The sequence below is a fragment of the Mesoplodon densirostris genome, chromosome 3 (genome assembly GCF_025265405.1).
Source record: "Mesoplodon densirostris isolate mMesDen1 chromosome 3, mMesDen1 primary haplotype, whole genome shotgun sequence".
In the NCBI taxonomy this organism is placed as follows: Eukaryota; Metazoa; Chordata; class Mammalia; order Artiodactyla; family Ziphiidae; genus Mesoplodon; species Mesoplodon densirostris.
The window spans coordinates 170844601-170863593 of NC_082663.1; the positions used below are offsets into that span (position 1 = coordinate 170844601).

The 18993-nt window shown below is 42.1% G+C and overlaps 2 protein-coding genes across 2 annotated transcripts; both read right to left on the reverse strand.

Annotated features, from left to right (window-relative positions):
* Positions 1 to 721: 721 nt before the first annotated feature.
* On the reverse strand, positions 722 to 9167 carry LOC132487007 (calmodulin-lysine N-methyltransferase-like). Its single transcript, XM_060094556.1, has 2 exons — positions 8587 to 9167; positions 722 to 1058 (listed from the first exon to the last, which is right to left on the reverse strand). Exons 1-2 carry the CDS (start codon positions 9165 to 9167, stop codon positions 722 to 724), a joined length of 918 nt encoding a protein of 305 aa, XP_059950539.1.
* A 7098-nt stretch (positions 9168 to 16265) lies between these two features.
* Positions 16266 to 17927, reverse strand: LOC132485945 (glycerol kinase 2-like). The gene has a single exon (XM_060092571.1). The coding sequence runs from the start codon at positions 17925 to 17927 to the stop codon at positions 16266 to 16268; it is 1662 nt and encodes a 553-aa protein (XP_059948554.1).
* Positions 17928 to 18993: the final 1066 nt, after the last annotated feature.

An 18993-nucleotide genomic window follows, 5' to 3' on the forward strand; every position in this document is an offset into this window, starting at 1 on the left:
ACCAGGCCTAGGAGTCTGAATTTCAAACTTATTCTTCATACGCCTGTGTATGTTGACATTTATAATATCTGTGAAAAGAACCCCTCTCCTCACACACTCCAAAATACAGTATTGTGCAAAATACCAGTCTAGGAAGCAACACACTAGGGTAGCAACCTTTAATGTCCTAAAAAAGCATCTTAGTAGTTTGACGCAGAAGAGTTACACTGACTCACGGAGGATCACGCGAGGCCCAGCGGGACGACGTTTCTAGTTCCTTCCACCAGGTTTAGAAAACAGAAGGCTCTGGCTGGATTTGCTGGACATTTCTCTCTTCAGCATCTCCCTTCCTTGGTCCATCTTTGGGGTGCCTTTTCTGGCTCCAACCGATTTCTCTGCCATTAGCCGCTTGACTCTGGCTTTCAGCTTCTCCTCTTGCTGTAGCCTTTCCTCGGTCAGCTTCTCCTTCTCTGCCAGATGCTGCCGTAACTCTTCTTGCAGCAAATACTGCTGAGTTTCCCGAGAACTGTTGATCTTCACCTGACCTACTGCCCTTTCCAAATTGGCTTTAATGAGGTTTTCTCTGTTCCTCATTTCTTGCAGCTGAAGCAATTTCCTTCTGGAATCCTGCCGAAGCTTCTCTTCAACCTTGCTCTTTTCCCGCAGCATCATAGAGATCAGGCTCTGCTCGCTATTGCTCCTTTTCAGCTTCACCCTGAGCTTCCTCATTTCTTTTTCCATGTCATGGATTTGCTTGACTCACAGAAACAGGCACATCATGCAAATACTGAGAAATCTTATCTCTGGAGCTGAGGGCTTCGAGCTGGTGATCCTTTTCTTTGTTCTCACTTTTCAGTTGATTCACCTCCTGTTGTAGTTGTTGAACTTGACCATCCTTTACTAACACATCTCTTTGCAAAGATGACACCATCTCTGACGTGATGGTGGCCTCCGTCCTTAAGTTCTCGGCCTCGTGCTTCAGGGAGGTGATTTCTAAGTTTCTCTCAGGGAGGGTCTGGCTCAGCACCTGGTTGTAGCCTTGCTGTAGGGCACTGATCTTCAAACGTGTCCCTCGTTGACTTGGATCCCAAGCGTTTGCTGAAGCAGGTCGCTCTCTGGCTCCTGGTCTTGACTTTTCTCATTGAGGCTACCAGGCAGCAGTAGTCCGTGCCCAAGCCTGCAGGATGGCTTCAATAGGAGGTAAGCCTATAGGCTGGGGGTGTGTTCTCAGAGACCCTGCCATCCTCACATCCTTCAGGTTCACACGTTACACTTAACTGTGGGCACATAGTTGGACTTGCAGAAGGCCCCACCTGCTAGTACGCCGGCTGAGGGGCATTTCTCACAGAGCGGATGTCCACACAGCTCCAGGTCTTGGGAGACAGCCTGTGAGGCTTAGGTGCCAGGGTGTGCCTTAGGGAGGCTCTCCAAGTGAGTGCTTGCTGAGGCAATTTCTTCTCGGCAGGCAGGGGTCAGGGAGCTTGGTGGATGGGCGTGGGGTCACCAGTGGAATAATTCTCAACTGGAGGTCAGGGCATGAAAATCACTTGAAGACATTTGCACGCTGCAGTTTCCCTTGTCCAAGAGTCGCTCATCAGAGGTTGATTCATTTTCCGCTGCTCTTGGAACAACGTGCAGGACTGTGACAGTGGAGGCGGACGTAGACCGGCAGCGGCCACAGGCAGACGGCGGACTCGGCCCCCACGAGCGATTCCAGCCTCAGCTCCAGCTTCTCCCATGCCTTCTTTTTGACTAGTTTGTCCAGTAAGGGCGACCAACTGTGTGGCATGAATGAATGCACTTCAGAAACATTTCTTCATGTGGTAGGCTCTCTGAGATTATACTCCCTCCCCATTTAAAAAATGTTTTTACAAATATACTTTGGAGTTATTAAAAAAATACCTATCATAAAACTCAAAAACCTCAAAACATGAATAAGAACTTCTCTATTCATTTATTTGTTCATTTTTACTTTATCTTTTTTTACAGTTATAAACTTTACAGTTAATGTAAATGAATCCTTGGAGCAAGTTAGTAGATACTTAAGATTTAATGTTTAAAACCTGGTCTCCCTATTTCTTCAAGCTATTTAGGGTAAAATTTACCCTAGTTTTGTTATATTCTAGACTGTGATGAGCCAGAAATCAGAGAAAGCTTTTTTGCTTATCAGTATGAAGTTATTTAATAAGCCAGTGATCTTCATAGGCACACCCACATGGGATAACCTTGAAAATTGAAAACTGTCAAATCTTTCTTGGGATACAAATATTTATAAGAAAGCTTTAAACTAAAAAGGTAGTCATATAGTAATAGGAATAACCCTTTTCTGTTGTAGGATGAGTCAACTTTTCTAAATGGCAATGGGTCATAATATACTAGAGCTAGAATGGATATCAGATATCTTAATAATAGACTATCTAACAATTACTGAGTGCTTTCCTATGTAACAGAAACTACAGTTTGCATGCCTTATTTCATGTCATTCTCTCAGCAGCTCTTGCCCTATGTTCTATTATTTCCCCATTTTAATGAGGAATCTAAAAATCAGAGAGGCTAAGGAACTTGATCAAGGTCCTGTATCTCATTTGCTTAATATTCTCATCTTGGAAGTATGGGTTGATTAGGTATTTTTCAAGGTCATGTGTAAGTAGCAATTTATTAGAAATTATTTTTGAACTTTGAATTTAGAAAGCTAAACATTCCTTGTTGCATAACCTTGTTGCATAAATGGTTGGTTTTCAGATTTTTCATGATTTAATCTGCCTGCTGAGAAATCTTTTTTCCTATTGCAAAGGCTCATATGATGTGCAGACTTCAGAGCCTAGCTTGGCTTTCCTATAAGATGCTTATTGACTGAGCCATAGAAAACTCTGTGTAGTTAAAGAAAAATTAAGTGATGTGTGAATAAGTCATGTCAGTTGCTGAGGTAGGGGTTAATGCTTGTGAGTATTTTTCAGCTCTCTGTGTGGGTCATATCCATGTCTGATGTGGCAGCAGGCAAGAAAAAGGATAAAGAGAGAATATACAGGCAGAGCAAATAATTTGTCAAGCAGCTTCCTCTAAGCATAGAAAAGCAATTAACTAAATTATATCAAGTGTCCTGCATTTAATATGAGAACTTCATTAAAGGTAATAAGGCACTGATTAACTTCCCCTCTGAAGGGAATGTTCTGTAGGGAAAATGCAGGATGCCTCCTGGCCTTAGTTCATGTTGCCTTTGGAGCCTGTATATGGGTACTAATCTATTCTCCTTGATGTAAAAATCCCAACATCTTCGAGGGTTGTGAGAACTAGTATCCATGGATATGCTCAAGTTTCAAGAAGCTTCCCCAAATAGTAATATCACAAAAGGATTTTTGGTAAGAGAATAATAATAGTAATGATTAATAGTAATAGTAATAGCTTTCTCTGTTTCACTTTGGGCTATTACTGCAACCCTATGATAACCACATTGGTTACAAAGCAGATTGTGATTCTTATTCGACAGGTGAGGAACATGAACGTTAGAGAAGTAATTTGGCCAAGCATCTCTGCTACCAGGTGCAGAAATGGGATTGAACTCCAAGTCTGCCTAAACCTCTAGTCCTGTTCTCTGAATGATTATGCTCTATCGTGACTTAAATAAAAGATAAATCGTATATTTACTTAAATATTTTACCTTTTAAAACAAAAGTTTGTTCTAGTTTTCTAAGTCATAATTAAACTGTCATGTATATAGGAAATTACAAGTTGAAGAGAAATTATAGGTGCAAACAAGTGAGAATTCAAAATACATATTTTGCATTAGTAAGGATCTCAGCAGGAAAAGAGACACTTGTGTGAAATAATTTGAGAAAAGTTTAATAAAGGGATTATTATAAGAGTATAGGTTAGTGTCAAATACTGCTCAGGCTGCCATAGCAGAATACTACAGACTGGGTGGTTTACACAACAGAAATTTATTTTCTCACAGTTCTGCAGGCTGGAAGTCTGAGGTTGTTAGGGGAACCACTTACTGAAACCTCCCACCCTGACCAGGCACCACAGTAACCATTTTCATGAGTTACATTGTGACACGAGGTCCTGGTAAGTAACGTGGAACTACAAAGCCACCACCAACCTGAGGAATTTGGGAAAGGTCCAGAGGAGAGAGGAGACAGCAGTCCATATGTCCTACCAACATCCCAGAATCCTTCTCGCTGGAATCCATCTTGGCTGAGTGATGCGTGCACCACCAGGAAGGACCCTGAGCTAGAATGATTGGCCAGAGACAACCCAGAAACTAATCCCATCACCATAAAACCGGAGACTGCTAGCCACGTGGCAGAGCAGTCCTCCTGGGCTCCCTTACCTCCTGCTGTCCACCCGGGTGCCTCTTCCCAATAAAGTCTCTTGCTTTGTTAGCACATGTGTCTCCGGACAACTCATTTCCAACTGTTAGACAAGAGCTCACTCTCAGTCCCTGGAAGGGGTGCTCCTTCCTGCAACAAGGTCAGGTTGCCAGCATGGTTGGGTTGTGATGAGAGCTTTCTTCCTGGCTTGCAGAGGGCTGCCTTCTCATCGTGTCCTCTCATGACTTTCGTGGGGACACAGTTCGGTCTCTAGCAGTTAGGGAAACCACATTGCATACTACAGTGCCCTGTGGCTACAAACATTAGGGAGTTACCATACGTGGGCCTGAAGTAACTGAAGAGGGTTTGGCCACTACTATGGGCAGAGAGAGAATGCATGTGGTGACGGCTACCTGGCAGGAGCTGTAACCATAGTTGGGGAATGCAGCCAGCCAGCAGCAACCTGTCAGGAAAGATGTGAGGGCTTCACTCTTCTGCCTGCCTCAGATTTTACCCTTGTGCTTCTCAGCGGAGGAACCTAACTGGAAGCCAGAGGGAAAAGAATTTTCATTGATGAAGTTCATACATGTGTAGGGGAAAAAAGATGATTTTTTCTCTACCCTTCTGAGTTAGACCTCTGTAATAAAAGACAGATTTACGAGAAAAACAAACAAGTTTATTAACACATATACCTCATGTATACATGAGAGATACCTAGGGAAAAATGAATAACTCTCTGAGGTGGCTTAGAATTCAGACAAATACCACCTTTAAAAATTTTTTTTAATTAAAAAATTTATTTTTTTTAATTTTATTTTTTAAACATCTTTATTGGAGTATAATTGCTTTACAATGCTGTGTGTGTTTCTGGTTTATAACAAAGTGAATCAGCTATACATATACAAATATCCCCATATTTCTTCCCTCTTGTGTCTCCCTCCCTCCCACCCTCCCTGTCCCACCCCTCTAGGGGGTCACAAAGCACGGAGCTGATCTCCCTGTGCTATGTGGTTGCTTCCCACTAGCTATCGGTTTTACATTTCATAATGTATATATATCCATGCCACTCTCTCACTTTGTCCCAGCTTACCTTTCCCCATCCCCATGACCTCAAGTCCATTCTCTAGTAGGTCTACATCTTTATTCCCATCCTGCCCCTAGGTCCTTCATGACCAGTTTTTTTTTTTTATATATACTCCATATATAGGTGTTAGCATACGGTATTTGTTTTTCTCTTTCTGACTTACTTCACTCTGTATGACAGACTCTAGGTCCATCCACCTCACTACAAATAACTCAATTTTGTATCTTTTTATGGCTGAGTAATATTCCATTGTATATATGTGCCACATCTTTATCCATTCATCTGTTGATGGACACTTAGGTTGCTTCCATGTCCCGGCTATTGTAAATAGAGCTGCAGTGAACACTGGTACATGACTCTTTGAATTATGTTTTCTCAGGGTATATGCCCAGTAGTGGGATTGCTGGGTCGTATGGTAGTTCTATTTTTAGTTTTTTAAGGAACCTCCATACTGTTCTCCATAGTGGCTGTATCAATTTACATTCCCAACAGTGCAAGAGGGTTCCCTTTTCTCTACACCCTCTCCAGCATTTATTGTTTGTAGATTTTTTGATGCTGGCCATTCTGACTGGTGTGAGATGATATCTCATTGTAGTTTTGATTTGCATTTCTCTAATGATTAGTGATGTTGAACATTCTTTCATGTGTTTCTTGGAAATCTGTATATCTTCTTTGGAGAAATGTCTATTTAGGTCTTCTGCCCATTTTTCGATTGGGTTGTTTGTCTTCTTGATATTGAGCTGCATGAGCTGCTTGTAAATTTTGGAGATTAATCCTTTGTCCATTGATTCGTTTGCAAATATTTTCTCCCATTCTGAGGGTTGTCTTTACGTATTGTTTATGGTTTCCTTTGTTGTGCAAAAACTTTTCAGTTTCATTAGGTCCCATTTCTTTATTTTTGTTTTTATTTCCATTTCTGTAGGAGGTGGATCAAAAAGGATCTTGCTGTGATTGATGTCATAGAGTGTTCTGCCTTTGTTTTCCTCTAAGAGTTTTATAGTGTCTGGCCCTACATTTAGGCCTTTAATCCATTTGAGTTTATTCTTGAGCATGGTGTTAGGGAGTGTTCTAATTTCATTCTTTTAGATGTAGCTGTCCAGTTTTCCCAGCACCACTTATTGAAGAGGCTGTCTTTTATCCATTGTATATTCTTGCCTCCTTTATCAAAGATAAGGTGACCATATGTGCGTGGGTTTATCTCTGGGCTTTCTATCCTGTTCCATTGATCTATATTTCTGTTTTTGTGTCAGTACCATACTGTCTTAATTACTGTAGCTTTGTAGTATAGCATGAAGTCAGGGAGCCTGATTGCTCCTGCTACGATTTTCTTTCTCAAGATTGCTTTGGCTATTTGGGGTCTTTTGTGTTTCCATACAAATTGTGAAATTTTTGGTTCTAGTTCTGTGAAAAGTGTCATTGGTAGTTTGATAGGGATTGCATTGAATCTGTAGATTGTTTTGGGTAGTAGAGTCATTTTCACAATATTGATTCTTCCAATCCAGGAACATGGTATATCTCTCCATCTATTTGTATCATCTTTAATCAGTGTCTTACAGTTTTCTGCATACAGGTCTTTTGTCTCCTTAGGTAGGTTTATTCCTAGGTATTTTTTTCTTTTTGTTGCAATGGTAAATGGGAGTGTTTCCTTAATTTCTCTTTCTGATTTTTCATCATTAGTTTATGGGAATGCAAGAGATTTCTGTGGATTAATTTTGTATCCTGCTACTTTACTAAATTCATTTTTTAGCTCTAATAGTTTTCTGGTAGTATCTTTAGGATTCTCTATGTATAGTGTCATGTCATCTGCAAACAGTGACAGCTTTACTTCTTCTTTTCCAATTTGGATTCCTTTTATTTCTTTTTCTTCTCTGATTGCTGTAGCTAAAACTTCCCAAACAATGTTGAATAATAGTGGTGAGAGTGGGCAACCTTGTCTTGTTTCTGGTCTTAGTGGAAATGGTTTCAGTTTTTCACCATTGAGGACGATGTTGGCTGTGGGTTTATCATATATGGCCTTTATTATGTTGAGGTAAGTTCCCTCTATGCCTACTTTCTGGAGGGTTTTTATCATAAACGGTTTTGAATTTTGTCGGAAGCTTTTTCTTCATCTATTGAGATGACCATATGGTTTTTATTCTTCAGTTTGTTAATATGGTGTATCACAATGATTGATTTGTGTATATTGAAGAATCCTTGCATTTCTGGGATAAACCCTACTTGATCATGGTGTATGATCCTTTTCATGTGCTGTTGGATTCTGTTTGCTAGTATTTTGTTGAGGTTTTTTGCATCTATGTTCATCAGTGATATTGGCCAGTAGTTTTCCTTTTTTGTGACATCTTTGTCTAGTTTTGGTATCAGGGTGATGGTGGCCTCCTAGAATGAATTTGGGAGTGTTCCTCCCTCTACTATATTTTGGAAGAGTTTGAGAAGGATAGGTGTTAGCTCTTCTCTAAATGTTTGATAGAATTCGCCTGTGAAGCCATCTGATCCTGGGCTTTGTTTTTTGGAAGATTTTAAATCACAGTTTCAGTTTCAGTGCTTGTGACTGGTCTGTTTATATTTTCTATTTCTTCCTGGTTCAGTCTCGGAAGGTTATGCATTTTTAAGAATTTGTCCATTTCTTCCAGGTTGTCCTTTATCTTGGCATATAGTTGCTTATAGTAATCTCTCATGATCCTTTGTATTTCTGCAGTGTCAGTTGTTAATTCTCCTTTTTCATTTCTAATTCTATTGAGTTGAGAGTTCTTCCTTTTTTTCTTGATGAGTCTGGCTAATGGTTTATCAATTTTGTTTAGCTTCTCAAAGAACCAGCTTTTAGTTTTATTGATTTTTGTTATCATTTCCTTCATTCTGTTTCATTTATTTCTGATCTGATCTTTATGATTTCTTTCCTTTTGCTAACTTTGGGGGTTTTTTTGTTCTTCTTTCTCTAATTGCTTTAGATGTAAGGTTAGGTTGTTTATTTGGGATGTTTCTTGTTTCTTTTTTTTTTTTCCACAAATCATAAGCTGCTTTAATGAGAAGTGACTATAAAAATCCATTGAAATTTAAAAAAAAACCACTTAGTCGTAGCCAATGAATTCCATATATTTCTACTTTTTCTTAATTACTTATCATATGTGTGTGGGGAACTCTCTTTTAATACCCCATGCTGTCTTTCCTTATATCAATTTGTTACTCAGCCGGGAAAAAGGAATGAGCACAACAAACCCGTTTTCTATCTGAATAAGGATACTTCTGATGGCCTTTTCATTCCCATCAGTTAACAGAACTTCTTTGACATCTGCAGAAATAGCAACCATGAGCCCAGCCAAGCATGTCATGCCACCCCCTAGCTCACACACAGCAAGGTCCCTGAATACATCACTGTGCTTAAGGCAGTAGTAAGCCAAAACCTCTTCAGCCGGCCAGATGCAAATATTTCCTGTATTGTCAAAGCTGGTAAGAACATCATCCACATTCAAAGATCCACTATTATGCCTTACGAAAATACTGTATTCAGGATAGAAGATGCTTGTATATTGAACCCAGGCACCAACTTCCTCTTCAGTTTCCCTTTTTTGGGCTTCTGTTACTGAGAACAGATTAAATGATTCAAATCTTCTTACAGATACATGTCGTAGACAATCATCCAGGTGTTTTTGTTTCAGGACCTGCCGCAGGAGCTTCCACCGGGCAGCACCCAAGGGCGCCGAGACTGCGGGTCCCTGAGCGGCGCCGCAGCTTGTCCGGCCCTTGCCCGCTGTGCGCTCAGCCTGGCCGGCCCGGGCGTCCGCGACTCGAGACTCCATCCGGCTGGAGCTGGCTATACCCGAGATACCGCTGCCACAGCTCCCTGCTGCCAGGACCTGCCTACTTCTTCCCTGTCAGGATCTGTGACGCCAGGGCTCCCTGTTTCTTGTTTCTTAAGGTAGGATTGTATTGCTATAAACTTCCCTCTTAGAACTGCTTTTGCTGCATCCCATAGATTTTGGGTCGTCGTGTTTTCATTGTCGTTTGTTTCTAGGTATTTTTTGATTTCCTCTTTGATTTCTTTAGTGATCTCTTCGTTATTAAGTAGTGTATTGTTTAGCCTCCATGTGTTTGTATTTTTTTAACAGATATTTTCCTGTAATTGATATCTAGGCTCATAGTGTTGTGGTCGGAAAAGATACTTGATATGATTTCAATTCTCTTAAATTTACCAAGGCTTGATTTGTGACCCAAGATGTGATCTATCCTGCAGAATGTTCCATGAGCACTTGAGAAGAGAATGTATTTTGTTGTTTTTGGATGGAATATCCTATAAATATCAAATAAGTCCATCTTGTTTAATGTTTCATTTAAAGTTTTTGTTTCCTTGTTTATTTTCATTTTGGATGATCTGTCCACTTGTGAAGGTGAGGTGTTAAAGTCCCCTAGTATGTTTGTGTTACTGTTGATTTCCCTTTTATGGCTGTTAGCATTTACCTTATGTATTGAGGTGCTCCTATGTTGCATGCATAAATACTTACAATTGTTATATCTTCTTCTTGGATTGATCCCTTGATCATTATGTAGTGTCCTCCTTTGTCTCTTGAAATAGTCTTTGTTCTAAAGTCTATTTTGTCTGATATGAGAATTGCTACTCCAGCTTTCTTTTGATTTTCCCTTGCATGGAATGTCTTTTTCTATCCCCTCACTTTCAGTCTGTATGTGTCCCTAGGTCTGAAGTGGGTCTTTTGTAGACAGCATATATATGTGTCTTGTTTTTGTATCCATTCAGCCTGTCTATGTCTTTTGGTTGGAGCATTTAATCCATTTACATTTAAGGTAAATATCAATATGTATGTTCCTATTACCATATTCTTAATTGTTTTGGGTTTGTTATTGTAGGTATATTCCTTCTGTTGTGTTTCTTGCCTAGAGAAGTTCCTTTAGCATTTGTTGTAAAGCTGGTTTGGTGTTGCTGAATTCTCTTAGCTTTTGCTTGTCTGTAAAGATTTTAATTTCTCCATCAAATCTGAATGAGATCCTTGCTGGGTAGAGTAATCTTCGTTGTAGGTTTTTCCCTTTCATCACTTTAAATATGTTCTGCCACTCACTCCTGGCTTGCAGAGTTTCTGCTGAAAGTTTAGCTGTTAACCTTATGGGGATTCCCTTATGTGTTATTTCTTGTTTTTCCTTTGCTTCTTTTAATATTTTTTCTTTGTATTTAATTTTTGAAAGTTTGATTAATATGTGTGTTGGCGTGTTTCTCCTTGGATTTATCCTGTATGAGACTCTCTGTGCTTTCTGGACAGGATTAACTATTTCCTTTCCCATATTAGGGAAGTTATCAACTATAATCTCTTCAAATATTTTCTCAGTCCCTTTCTTTTTCTCTTCATCTTCTGGGACCCCCATAATTCAAATGTTGGTGCATTTAATGTTGTCCCAGCGGTTTTTGCGACTGTCCTCTATTCTTTTCATTCTTTTTCTTTATTCTGATCTGCAGTAGTTATTTCCACTATTTTATCTTCCAGGTCACTTATCTGTTCTTCTGCCTCCATTATTCTGCTACTGATCCCTTCTAGAGAATGTTTAATTTCATTTATTGTGTTGTTCATCATTGTTTGTTTGCTCTTTAGTTCTTCTAGGTCCTTGTTAAACATTTCTTGTATTTTCTCTGTTCTGTTTCTAATATTTTGGATCATCTTTACTATCATTCCTCTGAATTCTTTTTCAGATAGACTGCCTATTTCCTCTTCATTTGTTTGGTCTGGTGGGTTTTTACCTTGCTCCTTCATCTGCTGTGTGTTTCTCTGTCTTCTCATTTTGCTTAACTTACTGTGTTTGGAGTCTCCTTCTCGCAGGCTGCGGGTTCATAGTTTCCGTTTTTTCTGGTGTCTGCCCCCTGTGGGTAAGCTTGGTTTAGTGGGTTGTGTAGGCTTCCTGGTTGAGGGGATGTGCCTGTGTTCTGGTGCATGAGGCTAGATCTTGTCTTTCTGGTGGGCAGGTCTGTGTCTGGTGGTTTGTTTTGCGGTGTTTGTGACCTTATTATGATTTTAGGCAGCCTCTCTGCTAATGGGTGGTTGTGTTACTGTCTTGATAGTTGGTTGGCAGCTTGCTGGTCATTGACTGGAGCTGCGTCTTGGTGTTATGATGGAAATGTCTGGGAGATTTTCACCGTGTGATATTAGTGGAGCTGGGAGGTCTCTGGGGGACCAGTGTCCTGAACTTGGCTCTCCCACCTTAGAGGCACAGCCCTGACTCCCAGCTGGAGCACCTAGACCCTGTCTTCCACGTGGTTCAGAATAAAAGGGAGAAAGAAAGAAAGAAAAAACTAAACTAAAATAAAATATAGTTATTAAGATAAAAACTAAAAATAATTATTGAAAATAAAAAATTTGCAAATTAATTAAACAAAAGAAAGAAAGAAGAGAGCAACCAAACTAAAAAACACATCCACCTATGATAACAAGTCCTAAAAACTATAGGAAAAAAACGAAAAGAAAAACAAAAAAACGGACAGACAGAATCCTAGGATAAATGGTAAAAGCAAAGCTATACAGACAAAATCAAACACAGAAGCATACACATACACACTTAGAAAAAGAGAAAAAGGAAAAAATATATATATCACTGTTCCCAAAGTCCACTGCCTCAATTTGGGATGATTCATTGTCTATTCAGGTATTCTGCAGATGCAGGGTACATGAAGTTGACTGTGGAGATTTAATCCGCTGCTCCTGAGGCTGCTGGGAGAGATTTCCCTTTCTCTTCTTTGTTCGCACAGCTCCTGGGTTTCAGCTTTGGATTTGTCCTCGCCTCTGCGTGTAGGTCACCTGAGGGCGTCTGTTCTTCGCTCAGACAGGACGGGGTTAAAGTAGCCGCTGATTAGGGAGCTCTGGCTCACTCAGGCCAGTGGGCGGGGGGAGGGAGGGGTATCAAATGCCTGTGAGCCTGTGGCAGCAGAGGCCAGCATGATGTTGCAACAACCTGAGGTGTGCTGTCTGTTCTCCCGGGGAAGTTGTCCCTGGATCACAGGACCCTGGCAATGGCGGGTTGCCCAGGCTCCAGGGAGGGGATGTGTGTATAGTGACCTGTGCCTGCACACAGGCTTCTTGGTGGCTGCAGCAGCAGCCTTAGCATCTCATGCCCGTCTCTGTGGTCCATGCTGATAGCTGCGGCTGACGCCCCTCTCTGGAGCTTGTTTAGGTGGCGCTCTGAATGCCCTCTCCTTGTGCACTGCAAAACAAAGATGCAAGAAAAAGTCTCTTGCCTCTTCGGCAGCTGCAGTCTTTTTCCCAGACTCCCTCCCGGCTAGCTGTGACGCACTGGCCCCCTTCAGATTGTGTTCACACAGCCAACCTCAGGCCTCTCCCTGGGATCTGAACTCCAAAGCCCGAGCCTCAGCCCCCATCCCCCTCCTGTGGGGGTGGGTGAGCAGACAAGCTTCTCGGGGTGGTGAGTGCAGGTTGGCACCTATCCTACGTGCGGGCGGGAGTCTCTCCGCTTTGCCCTCCGCACCCCTGTTGCTGTGCTCTCCTCCGCGGCTGCGAAGCTCCCCGTCTCCGCCACCCACAGTCTCAGCGCGCCAAGGGCCTTCCTAGCGTGTGGAAACCTTTCCTCCTTAACAGATCCCTCCCACTGGTGCAGGTCCCGTCCTTATTCTTTTGTCTCTGTTTTTTCTTTTTCTTTTGCCCTACCCAGGTACGTGGGGAGTTTCTTGCCCTTTGGGAGGTCTGAGGTCTTCTGCCAGCGTTCAGTAGGTGTTCTGTAGGGGTTGTTCTACATGTAGATGTATTTCTGATGTATTTGTGGAGAGGAAGGTGATCTCCACATCTTACTCTTCCACCATCTTGAAACTCCTCTCTATTTTTTATTTTAAATTTTTTTTTTTTTTTCTTTTTGCGGTATGCGGGCCTCTCACTGTTGTGGCCTCTCCCGTTGCGGAGCACAGGCTCCGGATGCGCAGGCCCAGCGGCCATGGCTCACGGGCCCAGCCGCTCCGCAGCATATGGGATCCTCCCAGACCGGGGCACGAACCCGTATCCCCTGCATCGGCAGGCGGACTCTCAACCACTGCGCCACCAGGGAGGCCCTAAAAATTTTTTATTTTATTTTATTTTTGGCTGCGTTGGGTCTTTGTTGCTCTGCGGGGGCTTTCTCTAGTTGTGACGATCGGGGGCTACTCTTTGTTGCGTTGTGCAGGCTTCTCATTGCAGTGGCTTCTCTTGTTGAGGAGCACGGGCTCTAGGCTTGCGGGCTTCAGTTGTGGCTCATGGGTTTTAGAGCTCAGGCTTAGTAGTTGTGGCACATGGGCTTAGTTATTCCACGGTATGTGGGATCTTCCCATACCAGAGCTCAAACCTGCGTGCCCTGCATTGGCAGGCGAATTCTTAACTACTGCACTACCAGGGAAGCCCTTAAAAAATTTTTTTTTTAATTTTTTAAATTGAAGTATATTTGATTTATAATGTGCCAATGTCTGCTGTATAACAAAGTGACTCAGTTATACACATATAGACATTCTTTTTTTAATATTCTTTTCCATTATGATTTATCACAGGATACTGAATATAGTTCCCTGTGCTATACAGTAGGACCTTGTTGTTTATCCATGCTGTATATAGTAGTTTGCATCTGCTAATCGCAAACTCCCAATCCATCCCTCCCCAACCCCTCGCCCACTTGGCAACCATGAGTTTGTTCTCCACAGACAAATACCATCTTAACAGGGGAAGGGGAGGTGGGGAATTGTAGGCCCCTTAAAGGATGGTTAATGGTATTAAGAAAGATGAATCGCCCTTAGAAGAATAGATGGGAGGTATGATAGTTTGTGAGTAATTTTGTCTGGGTGTGGTGTCTACTGCTACTCTCCTCTCCTGTGATAAGAGTCAGTCTTCTTTCAGTCTGAGTCTGAAGGCAGGAAAGAACCTATGTCCCAGCTCAAGACAGTCAGGCAGGAAGAATTCCCTCTTACTTGTGAAAGGGCCAGGCTTTTTGTTCTATTCAGGCTTTCAGTTGATTGGATAGGGCTCATTCAAATTAGAAAGAGCATTCTGCTTTGCTCGGTCTGCTGGTTCAAATTCTAATCCCACTCAGAAACATCCTCACCAACACACCCAGAATAATGTTTGACCAAATGTCTGGGCACCTCGTGGCCCAGTCAAGTTGACACATAAAATTGCCCATGCCACCATTCTACTATCTGCCTAAGGCTAGTCTCCTTACATGAGGTTTCCTGTCTGAGAACCCGCCTCTTCTCTAGGGCACTGAAACCAGAAAGATCTTCACCTGAGGTCATGACTCTGCATACTTCATGAGGACAAGGCCTTCTCTTAGCAGAGATGGACTAAAGAGCTTACCCCCAAGGAGGACCCTTTCTTTGCATCCTTCTACTCTCATTTATCCAGATTCACCACTCTCTTTCCTTCCCCTTAGCAACCCCTCATCTATTACTTCTTGATCCCTAACTTCTGACCCTGCGTGCCTGGACTCGGGGACTAATTCTCTACGAGGCATCTCATAACCCAATTATGTCCCCATCCAAAATATCTATATTTAAACCATGACCTTCATTGTCTTATCCTAAAGATACCCAAAGACTTTTCAACTCAGATCACATTCAAATTAATTCAAATTCCTGTAACACTAACGACACAACTTGTCTGAGGTCCTCCTTCCCCAAATCAGTATTTCAACACCAACAGAAAATAAACGGGAAAAGAATGGAAAAAAAAAAAAAAAAAAGACTCAAGCTTCCCTTGTTGATAGAACTCCTGGATAGAGGATTTTTTTTTTTTTTTCTTTTTGCGGTATGCGGGCCTCTCACTGTTGTGGCCTCTCCCGTTGCGGAGCACAGGCTCCGGACGCGCAGGCCCAGCGGCCATGGCTCACGGGCCCAGCCGCTCCGCGGCATATGGGATCCTCCCAGACCGGGGCACGAACCCGTATCCCCTGCATCGGCAGGCGGACTCTCAACCACTGCGCCACCAGGGAGGCCCTGGGTAGAGGATTTTTGACAATTGAGTTCCCTTTGGAGGATCTATCTTTAGCCAGATAAAGGGAGTTCAGAGTAAGCCTCTCCCTGCATTTGCTATTTTTCAAGTGCCCATAAGCTCAAAATAATCAATCCACCAAAGCGGCATATTTCTTATCTTGGGGTAGCATGTCCTGAACCCCTACAGCCATATTTTGGGGTGCCATATTTTGCTACCCTTCCCATGTCTTCTCAAGGCACAGAGCAGGCTGGAAAAGGAAGGAGAGTGAACCTGAAAGGACAAAGGGAAGATATCAAAATGTATCTACTGTCAACTTTATCTTAGAACTGACCACCTTGTCTAAAATGGACCTTCTGATTCATCTCTCTCCCCTCACGTTACTCTCTACCACATCATTGGTTATCTCCTCCATATCACTTACTCCAATGGGGGTACATATCTCTCCTATTCATTTGTATATTTTGTATTCGTAGGACTCCTTTCACTAATAAGTTTCTAAGAGCGGGGACTTTTGTTGTTGTGATCGCTGCTCTGGCTGTCATCTTCTTTTCCTTTAGGTACCTGGAGAGATGGTACTTCCCTGCCCCCATTATGGTTGGTTGGTACTGAAACCATGTAACTCAGATTGGAACTTGAACCCATGTGCTGGGACTTGAACCTGGCCTAAAGCCAGATTGGGTCTTGAACCCAAGGTCTTTTAATTGAGATCACACACATGGTCTCAGGACTTAATGAAACTCAGGCTCTTTTTTTTTTTTTTTTTCTGCTGTAATTCATTTATTTCTAGCCATAGGTTTACTTGTAGGGTTCTCATAAGCCATACAGTAAGTGGTTTATAAATAAAGTCAGTCTGTTCTAGTGTCATTACATTAAGAGACAGAATTGCTGGATTTTTTTCATTCTGTGAAAAGCTCACATCTTGAGAATCCATGTTTGATATTATTATGGTACACCTGAGATGTATCTTGCTCCAATTAACATTATCATGCTAGTCATTATAAAAAAACCCAAGGGCAGACTAGAGAATGTAGTAGGTTCACTCCTTTCAGGAGGCTGTGTCGTAACCCAACCCATTGACTTCATCACAGCTTTCTTCCATGTAGAATAACGACTTTCACTTTCTGTGGCTTTTATCTGTGGTTCAAACCGTTCCATCACGACCATGGACAAATCCTTGGGTTTAAGACTCCAAACGTCTACCCCTTCTGCAGCTCCTGCTGCCATGGCAGCTCCCAGGGCAGTTGTTTCAGGGATGGAGGCTTTTATTACTGGAATATGCAGAATGTCTGCTTGCAGTTGCATAAGAACTTTGTTGTTGGTCATTTCTCCATCCACCTGCAAATGACTGAGTGGAATTCCACAGTCGTGGTTCATGGCATCCAAAATCTCTCGGGTTTGGAAACAAATAGCTTCTAATGCAGCAAAAGCGATATGACTTTTATTGGTGAACTGAGTGAGACCGCAGATTATCCCTCTTGCAGTGGGCTCCCAATAAGGTGCGTATAACCCTGAAAAGGCTGGGATGAAGCAGCAGCCATAAGAAGTACCTACTTCCTTAGCAAGTTTTTCACTTTCTTCTGAGGTCTTTATAATTCCAAGATTGTCTCTCAGCCAGCGAATAACAGCACCGGCTGTAGCAACAGAACCTTCCAATGCATAACATACTGGCTTGTCTTTGCCTAGCTTGTAAGCCACTGTGGTCAGGAGGCCGTGTTCAGAAAATACACACTTATGACCTGTATTACATAGTAAGAAACAGCCTGTTCCATACGTGTTTTTGGCTTGTCCTTCCTGGAAGCACATTTGTCCTACTAATGCAGCAGACTGGTCCCCCAAACATCCAGATATTGGCACACCTTCCAAGGCCCCAGTTTTCATTCGGCCATAGATCTCAGAAGAACTCCAGACATTTGGAAGAATGTCCATTGGAATTTCAAAAAAGTTACACAGCTCTTTATCCCATTCTAAAGAATGGATATTGAAGAGCATTGTCCTACTTGCATTTGTTACATCTGTGCAATGGATACCTCCATTAACTCCTCCTGTCAGACTCCAGATAAGCCATGAATCAATGGTACCAAAAAGAGCTCTACCTTCTTCAACAGCCTTTTGAACTTTTCTCACATTGTCAAGAATCCAACGAAGTTTTACTGCACTGAAGTAAGTGCTAAGTGGAAGGCCTGTCTTGGACTTGACGAAGTTATTATTTCCTGGAATTTTTTTGCTAAGAGTCTCAACAGTAGACTGGGTTCTTAGATCAAGCCACACCACAGCATTGTAGAGCGGCTCTCCAGTTAATTTGTCCCAGAGAACAGTGGTTTCCCTCTGATTGCTGACACCAATAGCTTTTATGTTGGATATATCAATGCTGAGTTCTTGAAGTTTCTCACATGTCTTCTCTATACATTCATAAACTGAATGAAGAATTTCCTTAGGGTCTTGTTCTACCCATCCTTCTTTTGGGAACTCTTGGGTTAATTCCACTTGATGGTGACCAAGTAGTTCCGCTGTTTTTGAGTCGAAAACCATAAACTGAGTGGAGTCAGTACCCTGGACCACGGCCCCCACCAATGGCTCCACAACTGCCGTCTTCGGAGCCGCCATGAAACCTGTCGTCGGGCTCAGCTGCTCCGGTTCTCAGCTCAGCTGCTCCGGTGCTTAGCAGCTCTGGGGCCGTTTCCCTGGTGATGGAGGTGTTGGTGGGGGTGGGGCGTCAGGATCATAATGCATCAGGATCATAATGTGTGCAGGCTCAGTAACTGGCTAGGCTGAACGTGAACTCGCTGGGGCACGCTTTGTCCTCTAACCAGTGCTGCATCTTTTCACCCCACTCCTTTGGCTCGCGCTCCACCCCCAACCACTCAATTATCTTTTAAGGAGATTTAAGCTTAAAAAAAAATCATATATTTACCAACGTAATTATTGTTACTTGTGCTCTTCATTGTGTTGTGTGGATCCACATTTCAGTTATCGTGTTCTTTCTGCCTGTAAGATTTCCCCTAATATTTCTTGTAGTGTGGTCTGTTGGAAATGAATTTTTACAACTTTTGAACATCTGAAAAGTATTTCATCTACTATTGAAAGATATTTTCTCTGGATATAGAATTCTTATTAACTTTTTTTCCCTTAAATTTCAGTGCCTTGAAACTAACTTTTTTTCCCTTAAATTTCAGTGCCTTGAAACTGTTGCTCCACCCTCTTCTCTCGTGTTGTTTCAGGTGTGAACTTCACTGTCAAACTTATTTTTTAAATGTCTGTTTTTCTCTCACTGTCTTTAAGATTTTTTTCCCTTTATCAATGGTTTTGGTCAGTTTTATGATGATATTACTTGGTGTAGTTTTCTAATTTTCTGTGCTTGGGGCTCATGGAGCTACTTGGGTCTGTGGGTTTATGGATTTCATCAAATTTGGAAAAACTTTGGGCCATGATTTCTTTTTTTTTTATTAGTTTCTGCTTTATAACAAAGTGAATCAGTCATACATATACATCTGTTCCCACATCCCTTCCCTCATGCATCTCCCTCCCTCCCACCCTCCCCATCCCACCCCTCCAGGCGGTCACAAAGCACCGAGCTGATCTCCCTGTGCTCTGCGGCTGCTTCCCACTATCTATCTACCTTACGTTTGGTAGTGTATATATGTCAATGCCTCTCTTTCGCTTTGTCACAGCT